The sequence below is a fragment of the Mytilus edulis genome, chromosome 4 (genome assembly GCF_963676685.1).
Source record: "Mytilus edulis chromosome 4, xbMytEdul2.2, whole genome shotgun sequence".
Taxonomy (NCBI): Eukaryota; Metazoa; Mollusca; class Bivalvia; order Mytilida; family Mytilidae; genus Mytilus; species Mytilus edulis.
In genome coordinates, this window is record NC_092347.1 from 16,445,223 (window position 1) to 16,460,772 (window position 15,550).

At 32.3% G+C, this 15,550-nt stretch overlaps 1 protein-coding gene across 1 annotated transcript; it reads left to right on the forward strand.

Moving 5' to 3' along the window:
- Positions 1–958: 958 nt before the first annotated feature.
- Positions 959–9,173, forward strand: LOC139518387 (uncharacterized). Its single transcript, XM_071309939.1, has 4 exons — positions 959–1,168; positions 4,736–4,951; positions 6,516–6,641; positions 8,695–9,173. Exons 1-4 carry the CDS (start codon positions 1,009–1,011, stop codon positions 8,841–8,843), a joined length of 651 nt encoding a protein of 216 aa, XP_071166040.1. The 5' UTR covers positions 959–1,008; the 3' UTR covers positions 8,844–9,173.
- The last annotated feature ends 6,377 nt before the right edge of the window (positions 9,174–15,550 follow it).

Sequence of the window (15,550 nt, forward strand, 5' to 3'; positions counted from 1 at the left end):
CTAAGGGAGGGATAAATTGACTTTGTAATAAAATCACTCTGATTAAAACATTTTTTTTTTTAAACTGACATTATCAAGTTGCTTGATTTCTTGATTGACAACATATTTGTTACGTTTGGAAGAAGTATTTTACAACAACCAATAATATCTCTCTTCTTGTCGACTTGTTCCTTTATTTTTATGAGGCTGACTTCATACAAGAACTTCTAGGAAGAAAGAAAAGAAGTTAGCAATATACTTTAACTTCATTTCCCGCTATATAGATAATAGTCTCTCACTAAACTAAAGGATACAACAGATGCATTTAAGTCTATCTTATATATTGACTTATATCTAGAAATTGACAATGCTTTACGACAAAAGAGATGATTTCAACTCCCCAATTGTAAACTTTCATTTTCTATGAAGCAACATTCCAGCAGCGCCTGAATACGGAGTATGAGACAATTTTCCGGGCTTGTATTTCTTGTCATGATTGCCCTGATAGAAGGTTTCTGCTCACAGGGAAGCTGTAAAACCTAGAGTTCCAATTGGTGAAGTTGTAATTATCCCTTCGTTAATTTTACGGACGCCATCACGAGTTAATTGACAGTTACGGAATATCCTTTTTCATATATCGGATATGTTCCTTGTGTCGTCTTTAGTTTTCTATATTGTGCCTTGTGTGCCATGATTTGTCTGTTTGTCTTTTTTCTCTTCAGCCATGGCGTTGTCCGTTTATCTATGAGTTTGAATGTCCCTCTGGTATATTTTGTTCCTTTTTAACTATTTATTTTGTCCGTGTAAATTAACAAACACTGTTTACATATTCAGAACGATTGTTTTAAAGAAAATATTTTGAAGTGAGTCTAAAAGTTATGATGAGGAAATAAGTTAAAAGCATATGGTCGATTCTTCAAATTGAAAATACTGTAGATTTTGAGCTGACAGATAACTTATGACTTTAGGCCAGGTTCCTATTCTGGATATTTTATTGGCGTGAATGACAAAAATACTGAAGGAGACTTCATGAACTACGAGGGTGAATCACAGAATTGGACAAACTGGGAATCTGGATATCCAGGTGGTGGAAAGAACCACAATTGCGTTAAACTTATACCTATCAGTGACAATAAATGGCGTGATGATGACTGTTTTTATGAAGCACCTGGTGTGTGCTACTTCAAATGTAGGTAGATATTTATATGCACAATAATATTTTAGTCAACACGAGGGTATCACCAGCCCAGTAGTCAGCACTTCGGTGTTGTCAAGAATATCAATTATATAGTCATTTTCATAAATTTATTGTTTTGAAAATTATGAATTATTCAAAAAACTAAGGATTTTTTTTATCCGAGGCATAGATTGGCACAACTTTTTGCAATGCTCTTCAATTTTATACTTGTTATGCTTTTCTGTTATGCTTTTCTAACTTTTTTGATCTGAGCGTCACTAATGAGTCATATGTTGACGAAGCGCGCGTCTGGCGTGTCAAATTATACGCCTGATACCTTTGACACATCTGTCATATCTCATTTATTTCAATGACTTTGATTATATATTCAATTCAATTCAATTCAATATTTTATTTATATTAATGTTACTATCGAAACTATACGGACTGCTTCATGTTTGAATTACATTTTCCGCGATGCTGACACAAATGGACAACTTCGAATAAAATCTTTGACTAACGTGATGATTTCAACTTTCTAATTTTCAACTTACATTTGATTGGCAGTAACATACCCATTGTAAAACAAAATAGTGTTGTCATATTTCAAGTAGTAGGTGACGCTTGTGTGCCAGCACTTCAATACTTGAAGGGAAATGCCTTAGTTTTTGTGAGGTTCTGTTTTATCAGCTTTCAAACTTTTATCTAAGATTTTGGACGTTCGAATATTTTGGCTCGATCATCACTGGAGAGACATTATTTGTGGAAATGCGCATATAGTACTATTTAATTGAAACATTTAATGTTATTCATAAATTCGTTTGCAGGATTATACTCCTACCGCAGAAACTGCTTACACAAACGGAAGAACGTCTAAAATCGACGCTGCATAAGTACGATCACCATCATGAATTGGTTGACTGATATGATGTGTCTATTTCTCAGCACACTAAACCATTGTTTTGACGTTTAAAAATCGTTATTAAATACTAATGCAGGAGACGCTTATCATATCGAAGCATCTGGTCTTATTCACTTTTAGTTCAGTCTCATTTCTTCGGAGTTTAGTGTTTTTGTAATTTTACTTTTTTAACATCGCTACACTAGTGTTGCCCAAATTGACATTAAAAGTTAATATTATAAATGTGTTTATTAACTTTAAAAATCTTTTTTTTTATTTTGACAAATGATAATCTTAAAACTTAAGAAGCTTATTATGTGAACGAAAATATTTCACTGATCTTTGTCGATATGGACTCATATTGGTTTTTTTTTTTTAATTTTTAGTTACTTTAATTTGGCTGATTTATTAACTTTTAATAAAACCAAACCACTATTTATGGATTACCACAGCTGTTTTAATTGCACCTCGATTGCGTCCTCTTTTCATCAGTCACTGAAAAATACTTGTCACGGGTTATGTACTAACAATGAGCATTTTTGTTTACTTTAATAAGAATAATTATTTTTTGAACTATTTTCTATGATACTAGTGTAGAGTTCTTAGGACTTTGTATTGATAAAAGTTTTGAATCCGCCAAAAATAAGAACCGCCCAAATATTTAACCGACTAGATACGCTAGTTCACATACAGAAAAAGAATGTAACCATTAACCAGACATACTGTGACCCTCACCGGCCATATACTTAATTATGCTGCAATTGACTGGATGCTGAAAGACATCAGTATACCAAATATGTATCCACTAGCAGTTTCAAATTTTAAAATAATTAATTTGGCTTATCTTATGTGGCTCGAGTGTCTTCCTCTATCTTGGATTTTGAAGTCGCAGATAACAGCCGGTCTAGATCTTTAATGACATGTGCAAATTATGAGTGTAGTCTATAATTCGTGTGCAAGACTTTTGATGTGAATATAGAAAAATAGGTGTTTTATCATATTTACGGTTGTAATGTCTGAAAAAAAAAAAAAAAAAACATATTTGTGTTTGATTCATTTTTTTCAACTTTGCCCAAAGAAAAAGGGGAGATAACTCAGATAAAGTTATTTCATAAAAGATAGTGTTATGAATTTACCTTTTTTAATATGTAGCAAGAAAACAAGTTCTGTGACCCCATTTTTTTTTTATCTGCAAGCATTTTATAAAGGTATCTTCTCACATTTTATCTTAAAATTCTGTCATGAAGTTGCTTTTTATCACACAAAATTGAATTTATCATGCATAATCTGTACAAGTTCCGACTATTTTGCACAACCGGAAGCGTGAAAAAAATTTCGGTGATCCATACTTTTTATTATATTTTTGAGAAAAAAAAGCATGATAAAAACTTCATTTGGACAACTTACTCAAATATTCTATGGATTTTTTTTAGAAGGACGCCCGAGCCACCTTAAGTTGACATGAAAAGTTGAACCTATGAGTTTGTCTTAATAACATAAGCATGGCTAGTCTTTCCCCATCATTTGTTTTGGAAACATTGTGCTAATTTTCCTAATTGGATTATTATAAATATTGCGGCTAACCACTGTTGTATCATTGTTTCATATTTAATGTTGAGTAGTGTAATTATACATCTCTTTGCCATCAAACGAACGTTCATAAGGAGGAAGAGACATAAAAAACAAGACAAAGCTTCTGGCATATCGTAACGATTCCTGTTGTTTACTAATAACATTAACAGTACTAATGTCCTGCCCTCGATGCGCATTTTAAAAATATCTGCTTCTCTAGTAATGATCAGGACCATCATATTTGAAAACCGAAAACTAATTTAAACATGAAGAGCTCATCAAATCAAAATTGAAAAAAGTGTAGCCAAAGCCATGCAAGGAAATAGAGCATTGCATGAGACAAATTTATTCCTTTAATTAGAATGTCTTTGGAATTTTTTTTCAACGCAAATTTCAATTACACAATATTTATCCACGTATTTTCATGCAAGTAACGAAATATTGACTCCTGGTCTATTGCTACCCTCTCGAACAGTCCAATATATCGACCCAGAGGTAGTAATTATAATAACGGTGCCAAGTTTACCAAGTTTACTACACCAGATGTGCATTTCGACAAAAAATGTTTCTTTACTGATGATCGAGGACAAAATATTTGAAAATCAAAACCCAAATACAAAATTGATGAGCTGATCAGATCAAAATGGACAAAAAGTATAACCAAAGCCAGCAAGGTATTAGAACTTTTGATGAGGAAGATGTATCTCTTTATTTAAAATAATTTTGAAAATTTGTTAATAGCAAATTTAAAAAACACAATATCCGTATTTTCGTGCCTCCACCGAAATATTTGCTACAGGGTTACTGATACCAACGGGAACTAACAGCCGAAGTATCGATCCATTGGTAATAATAATATTAACCAGGCACTCATTTTACTACACCAATTGCACAATTCGACAAGAATAACTAAATATTAAGCAATGCTCAAGGTCGACATTTTTGGAACAACAAAAAAATTAAACTGAAGTGGACAAAAAAGTATTGCCAAATCTGGGCGTGGAAGTAGATAGTAATTTAAAACATAAACAAATCGAAATGAGTTTAAAGAAAAAATACCTTTATAATACGTATGATAACGATATTATGTAACATTTATACTGCAGTTCCAAAAGATACATCGACTGTCTCCGTGGAAACTATAGCAGATACAACCTCAACACAAAGTACAACAAAGCTGATAACAACACGATCGCTAGAAACAACTGATCAAAAGCAAACAACAATAACCAGTGATAATACAACAGACACAAGAACTAATACATTGGTTGCAACAACATCAGAAGCAATAACCAGTGAAATAATCGGAACAGCATATCCAGGTATAAAGTAAAACCACAAAAATACCGAGGAAAAAAACGAAATGGAAAGTCCCTAATCAAGTGGTAAAATCAAAAGCTCAAACACATCAAACGAACTATCATATTCCTGACTTGGTACATGCATTTTTTCATGTAGAAAACGGTGGATTGAACCTGGTTTAATAGCGCTAAACAGCTCACTTGTACGGCAGTCTCATCAAACTCCATTATATTGACAACGATGCGTGAACAAAACAAACAGACATAATGGGAAAAAATCCCTGTATTTTACCCTGATATAAATCATTTTAATTATTTCCTACGGGTACACTAAAACTAATTATATTAATGTTATTGTCTCTATTGTCTCTATTGTTTTAAAGTTTGTTGTTTATTGTACTTCGTGTCGATCTATTGACCTAATATAGAAATAGAGAGACATTGTATGAAAAAGAAGCTCAAATGAAGTGGATTTAGACAGGGTAGGCAACTGTACGACTCTCAACAATGAGAAAAATCCATACCGATTGGTTGACCAAAAAAGCCCCGACATAAAACTTTGAAACAATTTAGGTAAGCAAACTAACGGCCTTATTTCTAACAAGATAATTTACGAAAAACAAATATGACAGACATGAATCAACGGCAACCACTGAACTAAAGGTTCCTTTCACAAAATGATCCTAAGACATTTGTCGTACGTTATACTGAAATGTGTATGACTGACCAGTGTTTTACTCGTAAGATTGTTTGTTAAAAGAGCCCAGACTTTGAACAGGACCATAAAGAATGGGGCGTAGTTAAACATTAGCCATTTACAACTCATATATTTTGTTCTTATATTGTGTTGTTACGCCCCTATCCAAGGTCAAAAGAAATTAAGCATTCACAAATAACGCCGTATACTTTATGTGTTTGTGCCTAGTCAGGCGCCTTTCGTTCAATAGTTGTCGTTAGTTCATATCTGTCATATTGGGGTTTTGTAAATAGTTGTTATAATTCATGCCTTAGTTTCAATTGTTTCACATTTTTTCATGTCAATGCCGTATAAAGCTGACCATACTGTATGGGTTTTGCCCAATGTTGTATGCTGAACGATGGCCCATAGTTTCTTACATAATGTATTATTATATTTTGACGAGCATTAGACAAGATTATGTTTTTCTGGTTGTTATAATGACAATCTTTTTTTTACCTAAATTCGTTCATAATAGATATACATGTATATTGGATTTTACTGATTTGTTAGCCATTGACATTTTAACCTCGAAAATAGATTTGGAAAAAACAAATGAAGGTAACAAAAAAACTATTGAAGGAATCACATATCTTTGACGTAAATAAGAGCGAGACCGGTGTATCGACGTGGTAAGAAATTCCTATTATGCATGCTTCACCAGACAAGTGAATTCGGTGTAAGGTATAAAACAACTAATTCATAGCCCATTGCTTTCTATTTTGAATTCTGCAATTAAAAGCATTAATGGCTACTTTGTCTTAAGTTCAAATAAAGTGGCAGTTATTTCTTGTCATCTTCATTTTTATAAACACTAAATTGATTTGTTGTATTTTTCTTTTCTTTTAGAAAATACCACTGAAGAATGTGTATGTGTCTGCTACGCTACAAATCAACCCATGGATCGTACAGAATTACAAGCGAAGATTGATAAATTAGTCGAAGAATTAACCATACCTAAAACAGAAACATCACGTAAGTAACCAGATATCTTACAATAGTTATAATTTGATACGCCAGACGCGCATTTCGTCAACATAAGACTAATTAATGACGCTCAAATCAAAAAAAGGTTATAAATTAAAGCCAAATAAGTATATCGTTGAAGAGCATTGAGAACATCATACATGCCGTCTAAAAATTGCAATAAGGTTCGAGTTTCTTGCTCCGTGCTGAAGACATCTCTGTAAAATTTAGATAAAGTACAGCAATACTGGTGCTGTTCATTTGCCTTTTGTGTGTTTTTGCTGCATGTGGATGTACTGATTATATGTCATGAATTGATACCCCATATCCCTCTTTCACTTCTCTATTATAAATGAGACATTAATGAGAAAGAGCAAACACTAGTCGATGCATTACATTTGCGCGCATTACATCAGTAGGCCTTGGAGTCAGAATGATGTGTCCAAGTAAAGTGACACGTCTTCCTATAGATTGTTTCATTGAGTACTAGCACGTTTTAAATCTGGCTCAGTGCATCAGCGAAATACGACAATGGAAATTCACCAAATGGAAATGCAGGCCTGAAGGTCTGAAACTTCATCATGATTTCGAAGTCTCAGAAAATAAACATAGCTATACTATTGTGTTAGGCAACTACGAAAACATAGCGTTACGTGATAATTTTCAAGATTTATATGCCTACAAATCGTTTCAAATGAACATTAAACACTTAGTCTATATGAGCACTATCATACTGCATTTAAGTTTGTACAAATTAAAAGTTGTGTCTCTATTAGGAGAAACAAAACAAAATGTCTGTACATATTGATTATCACCCCAAAAGAGACATGTTTTGTGAACCATTCAATCTTAAAATGGTTATCTAATATACGTATCATCATTTAATATGTATATTATTTCGATATCGACTTAACCCTTCTTTATCATTTTTTTTGCACCTTCATTCGTCGTTTTTCACCTTTTTTTTTCGTTCGAGCCATTCCTACTTGTTTGGCTAATACCATTTATGCTTGTATGCAATATTCTTTTTTAAGACTTCAAACTTAAATCTCGTCAATCATGTAAAGCAGAAAAGTGAAACAGAAAGCTTAAAAAATGAAAACCACACTGTAAAATCTCAGGCTTCCAAAACGCATTTCTGGAATAACGATCAGAAACGCTTAATATTTGTAAGATAATGATATACAAGAACCGAAACTGTCAAAAAGCTATATACATGACCAAAAATGAACTTAAAATAGCCCAATTAATTAAAGTCGAACTTTGCCTGAGGGACTTTTTAACTTGTTAACTTACATGAAAAAAGGGAAAAGCTAGACAATTTTAGAAAGGGATGTTATAAATCGTACCAATAACGAAGTTATGACTACTGAGCTGATGATACTATTGAGGACTGATAGTCAACCTGCAGCAGTATTGACCAAGTGATGTAAAAATTTAAAACAACGCTTTATAAATTTTATGCGTCCGAACCGCTTTTCCGTGTCTGGTTTTATCAGGTACGCTCAAATCCTAAGGATGTATAAAAACCTAAAACCTTGAACAAAAAAAGATTGAGGGAATTGAACGGTTACTTCAATTATAAGTTGTAAACTCAACAAGCTGTTTTCGAATTTAAAGGGGTCTTTTTCATTAACGTATAAATAAAAATGATGAGTATTTTTTTTTTGTTGTTGTATAAATTGTAATTCTAACACATTTTTTGTAATTGATTGTCAGAAATAAAATTTCAAAATTCGAGTCGATTCGATGGGCACCACCCATCCCCTTTTAAGTAATATATGTTGCAAAATCACCACGTTGTGACAGACTTATAGCTGTAGTTGTATCATTTTCTACTGGAGAGAAGATATCAAATGTTCACTCTTAAATAAATAAATCCATCATTTTCTTCATAGGAAAAATGCATGTACCAAGTCAGGAATATGACAGTTGTTATCCATTCGTATGATGTGTTTATGGACATTCCGTCTTGAATTTTCCTCGGAGTTCGGTATTTTTGTTATTTTACCTTTTATGTCGATTTATACATATCTTTACATTGTATTTTTATAACTTTCAGGGAATAAAAGAAAGTTAATAAGTGCACCAGATAACAGAACCAGTGCAAAGAGTATTGGGTACGTTGGTGCTACTGTCCTCATACTGATCTGTGGTCTCATCATTGGAATGGACGCTTTAAATATTTGTAAAAATGCATCATCGAAATGAATCTTTGTATGCAATGTATTACCTTTGATTCCACTTGACATCATGCTATTCAGCACTCAAACATACGAAAATGTCGATACATGTCATTTACATTTATATTGTGCGGTTCAAAACGCTTTTCAAAATCTCAAGAAATACAAAAACAATATACCAAGGGAAAACAGCTGAAACCGTAGTTATTATTTGTTAAATACAAAAAAAAACTTTATAAAATTCGAGATACAGTGTCATAAGTGCAATGAACTATTTATATAATGGTTGTGTTTATACATATTTCATTATGCTGTTTAATGCTTTTATAAAAATAAAGTATCGCCTAACAGTACAAAATGTTCTTTAAATATAACTAGAACACACCCGTGATATCACTGGTCCGTGACTGAATTAAAGTATATAACTATGCGCAAGCCTTATTTTAGTATTAGTATTGTCATCTGATAAAGTCATGCCGATTATAAGATACACAGTTTTTCTCTGCTTTCAAGTCTTTCTGTTAGAACCCGTCGAACTGAAACAATAATATTAATTATTTGGAAAACAAAAGGTCCTGGAATGGAGTATTTTTTAATCAACAGCATTGTCCTATATAAGTTATAAATAAAGTTGAATTCTTTGCTTCGTTGTTTTACGTCATGCCCACTAACAAATTGAAAACTGTACCTATGTACGCCTTATTTTTAGTCCAGATTTTTAGTATTCGTATTGTTATCTTAGAAAGTGTTACTGATTAAAATACTACAATAGGTAACAATTTGACAATTTAGTAGTGTCAATCTTGTGGTTATGACCCGTGTACATGTATATAGCATATTAATCCTAAATACAACGTTTGGTGGTGCGCCTGTCAGATGCGGAACGTACAGATAAGGTAATAGGTAACAGGTAACTATACTATTGGTATCGGTAGCGGACTCGACCCGGAACTTCTTAATTATTGGCAATATTAATTACGTGGAAAACAAAAGGGCCTGGAGTGGTGTAATTTTTAATCTACACCTTTGTACTATATTAGTTATATATAAAGTTGAATTCTGTGATTCGTCGTTTTTACGTGATGACGGCTGACAAATTGCACCTCGTAATTTTAGTATTATAGATATTTGTCAAAGCCATGCAGTAAAGGTATCCGCAGAGCACATTATGCGGATATTTGAAATTGTCCCAGAGCATAAACAATGGTCATGCAATATTGTATTTAATTATGGATTATACTGAACATTTTACTTATTTTTCATTGTTATGTTTATGGCTAAGAATTCTTTTGCTTACAAATGTTGAGCAGGACATGAAAAATAAAGATAGAAGTTTGAATTACTTTCCCAGATATATAAGAAAAGTTTTTAGTGGAAGAAGACGTCAAGTCTTCTGAAGACTTAAGGGGCTGACCATTTGCATTGAGTCTCCGTATGCCGCATTCATTTCGTGTATTACAATTTCAAAACAACTTAAGATTCCTGACACCGATTTTTACACATGATTAGGCATCTGAATCATTTAATTTGTACATTATGATTGTAAAACAATCACTATCGTAAATATGACCCTTTTATTTATGTAAATTATTAGATTTCATCTCATCCACATGAACGTTATTTGTTTACTTGTAACAGGATGTTTTAACTGTAGATATTTGTATTACGCATGCGTGAATTTGGTATCGGGACAACTCGCCCTGTTTACAAGTTCGCCCTTGAAGTTACGAATTTGCAATCCTGCAGACAAGAAGATTTTGTTTTTATATAAATAAAAAGGATATATAAAGTGTTGTCTTTATTCATGGTTTTCCTTTGTCATGTGAATTAGATGCCTTTCGTAACATACATGTGAACCTCCCGTTTTCAGGGGTCTCCTCCCGTCCTCCCGTTTTAATAGGAGAAAAAACTCCCGTGTATGAAATATTTCATGAATGAAAATTTTCAGACGCCATATTTGATCATTTCTTACTACTGTACGGGTGTAATTGACACCTGTGTTAAGTTTTACCTGAACATCAACGAAGATGTATAATTATATGGCTTCACTTGACAGCTTGGGTGTCAAACATACTGGTAATCAACGATGTTTACCTCCGGCTAACTGCCGTTGTGTAATCAAAACGATGTGTATTGGGAATATTGAAATACTTTTTTGTTACTTCCCTTTGTTTTATCCTGTTTTCAGTTATTTTGCTTTTAAAAATGTAAATTGTAAAAAGACTATAAATGATTTATATTTTAATCAAATAATCATAAAATGATGTTGATTAAATGAAATTAAATGATTTTGGACAAATAAAAAAATTAAAATTTATAAATTATTTTAGCAATCTAGACCTCCTTTCAAGGATTAAATTGAAGTTTATATGATAAATTTGTTTATTACCAATTTGAAGTCACCATACAATATGTGCAACTAGACATATATTAGATTTGATTGTATTGTGTAAGCTAAGAAATAGCAAGACATTTTACACTGTTTTTAAGTCTTTTTAAGCTTTCTACAAATAAACTATAAAAATGCTTAAAATCCATGCAGTACTAGTGTTAGTGTATGTTATTTTTTTTAATTAATTTACGATGTTGCAAATATACATGTGGAGCTTATTTCTTTCTTATTTGTCTAAACATTTACAAATGATAAGGAGATGGAGACATGAACAAAAATATATACAGATAAGATATATAAATATAATGATTCATTTGCAAGCAGTGAACAATCATTTGTCAAAAACAAAACAAAACAAGAAACAGATTCTTCTTATTATTTTATTTTATTCAAATAGAGAGGCAATAAGGGAACTATAAACATTACAATTTGATGGAAATTTGAAGAAAAAACACATCATTTGGTTACATTTACGACAAAATTTATGTCGATAAAAAAACATGATGTTTTGACCATTCAGTACTTAATAGATGCATAGTTCTTGGGGAAAAGTTTCATCAAATAATATGAATATAAATGACTTTTTTTGTGCTAATTTTTTACAGTGGGTTGTGATGATCTTCCAGTTAGGTTACCCTCATTTGGAGTGTTGTTCCCAACCTGTTAAAGGTCCATCTTTGTGCATAATTCAAAATTGGAAATTTCAACAAGCATCTAATATTCTTAATCTGGAAAATAAACCCTGGTCTGCTAGCTTCATGTATATTTTTTCTACCGATTTAATATATAACTAGAATCATGCAAACAGACTTAAGGAAAAGGCATGTAAGTTCATCATACAAATATGACACTTTTTCTAGACAATCCAGATCTTGCAAAATACGTCGCTAAAATTGTAACCATTTAAAATTGTTGTTGTGCAGTAAAAACCCATATGGGAACTTTCAAAAGTTGGCGGGTATGTAACAAGTCTTACTATTTTTATGCTCCATTTATGGGCAATATGTTTTCTAGTCTGTCCGTCCGTCCTGCTTCTGGTTATAAAGTTTATGGTCGAGGTAGTTTTTGATGAAGTTGAAATCCAATCAACTTGAAACTTAGTACACATGTGTTCCTCTTGATATGATCTTCTTAATTTTACTGCCAAATTAAAGATTTTACCTAATTTTCATAGTCAACTGAACATAGAAAATGATTGTACGGATGGGAAATCCATGTACTTATGACCTTTTCTTGTTTGAAGAAAAAAAATACATTTTAACGATAATGGAACAAAGCAGCCTGGGTAAGTGGGGCTGCTTTTATGGTAATTCAAGTTACCTTTTATTCACCTTCTTCCACTTCAGAGCTATCAGCTCTTTGATTGTTCATTCGTATCGATATTTTTCGAACTTACATAATCAACATAATTTAAACATTTCCTGTGAACTAGTTTAGATCAATGAGTAAAACTTGTTTTACAATATTTGTAATAGAAACTTCGGAATTAGAATGTTACTTTGGCGTACAAATACATTTTCAAGCTCTGTCGCTGTTGAAACTGGTCTTTTGTTTCTCTAGGCCAGATAATTTGTAAACAAAGATTAAAATTTAGATGACTTCTGATATATAATTAATATTATGTTGACCATTTTTAATATGTTATCAGCGACACAAATTGAAGACCCAACACCTGTATATGGTAAAATGGTTGGCGACTTACAAAAGTAAAAATAAAACAAAACAAAACTAAACAAAACAAAAAAAAAAGAAAATTTGCAACAGTAGTATATCGCTGTTTAAACGTCATAAATCGATTGAGAGAAAAACAAATCCGTGTAACAAACTAAAACCGAGCGATACACATAAGAGGAAAACAACGAAATAACACAAATACTGTGGTACAACAAAAACAAACGACAATGCAACATACATAAAATCGAACTATTTGATAACAACTTTCATATTCCTGACTTGGTACATAATATTTTACGAAAAAGTGGGGTGTTGAACCAGGTTTTATTGCTAGCAAAACCTCTTGCTTATATGGCAATGTTACAATGCAAATACCGCTAAAATGACAACTTTTCGTGACTGAAATACAGGGTAGTTAAATGCAAGAACACTCGGGACTGAACACAAAGCGAAATGTTGGACCTAATCACTTTCAGTATCGATACATTGATAAAGTAAAGTTTCGAAGTTTTCATACACTTGAATAGACTGCAAGCACAGAGTTTTGTATCGCGTTTTGTAATTTGATAGAATAGATGTAAAATTAAGTGTAAATGGCAACTTTTAAAGTAACCTATGCAAATTATGAAAAAAACAATGGACCATAACTAAATATGTTAATTCAAATAACCTCAACGGGAAAATGTAAATAAAACCAATGACTTATCATAGTTTGTGTCCTCCGAACAAACCTAACAAGAAACTTAAACTTGTAAACTATGTTAAATTTCGAATTCAATGAAACATGTTGTGGGTGTGTTACCATATAATCTCCACAGAAATGAGACGTACAAATGCCAATACATCTGCATAAAAATATCACTGATCTACCAGTACCAATAATGTTACAAATTTATAAATGTCAACTAAGCAAAAGTTTCAAAGTCAATAAACCATAACTGAGGGGATTGGGTAAAATAATCAACATGAAAATGAGATGTTCAAATTATTGACCTACCACTAGCGGTTCTCAATCAACTATTCTCTCAAACTTATAAATTGTTGCTGGCTAGGGGAACTTGCTTTATCTTGTAGATAAAAGATAGCAAAGTAAGAAAAGTAAGAAAAATATTACTCAATTTTAGTAAAAGAAAACTCAATGTATACACTACAAACATTTAATAAATAAAATTTTGTTCTAGGTCGATTCAGTTGCTGGTGGGCTATTGGTTCCCGCGGGTATCGTCAGTTTAGTGGTCAGTGCTTCGGTAATGTAAAGATTTATAAAATGGTTTCTTAAATTCTATAGGGTAGGGATATTAGATCGTTACTATCTTGGATAGAAAACAAGTGTTGGGTATTAGATCTCACCATGGATAGAAAACAAACTTGTGCCTGTGATCCAACTCCTCCATTCAAAGATAGCCTTAGATGGATGCGGCCATTGTTTTTATGGGTCTATATATGGTCAAAGATATTCATAAATTTGAAGTCATGTACAGCCTTGACCTTCAAAACCGTGGCCAAGCGTGTTCCTTGTGAAGTTAATCATTGAAAATGCTTTGGACGTTTACATGCAATTTATAAGTGTTAGGTCTTGTATCAAATAACAATAGATTTTATTTTATTATTGTGAAGAAGAATGATTCAAAAGTGCCACACTCAAAATGTGTTTTACAGACACAAGTCGTTTATTAAACATGTAATAAATCAATCGAAATTTCTATATAAATGTTTTACTAGGACTATTAGAGCAAAATGGCTTTCTGCAATATATGTACCAGATAAATTTATCATAGAGATATGTCTCGCTGATTTGTAATTTTGATTACGTAAATGTTGAAATTGAAACAGCAATGCTTAAACAGCTTACATAAGTTATGCAAATATTCAGAGGCAATGAATCACGACTGAGGTACATGGCTAAACAATCGCCATGTAAATGAGATGTGCCAATGTTAATACAACTGCATGCCAAATACCATGAACTAATTTTAAGTCGTTCCCTTTTAAAAACAAACCTTTACAAACACTAACTTGTAAACTATATAAGTTATGATATCAAAGGTACCAGAATTATAATTTAATACGCCAGACGCGCGTTTCGTCTTCATAAGACTTATCAGTGACGCTCAGATCGAAAAAGTTATAAAGCCAAACAGGTACAAAGTTGAAGAGCATTGAGGACCCAAAATTCCAAAAAGCTGTGCCAAATATACGACTAATGTTATCTATTCCTCGGATAACAAAATCCTTAGTTTTACGAAAAAATTTAAGATTGTCATCAGGAAATTTACTAAAATAAAAGTTTTTAGTCGATGAATCATGAAAAGGGGTGGGGCTATATAATCTTCATGGAAACGATACTTGCAAATGCCAATAAATTGGCATACCAAATATCACTGATTATTATTTTCATTGTCGATAGACCATGACTGAGGGGGCAGGGCTAAATATTATCCATGGGAATGAGATGTAATAGTGCTTTCAAATACAACTGAATACCAATGTCATAAATTAACATTGGCCTTCCACTAATAGTCCAGCAGCCAAGTCCAATATTTTCGGACAATTGATCACTTTATGGTAAGAGCATGAAACTTTACACAGTGTTAGTTATGATGTTTATAAACATTTTTGGATATGGAGCCATAAAAAAAAACCACAATGGCCGCCAATTTAAAAATGGC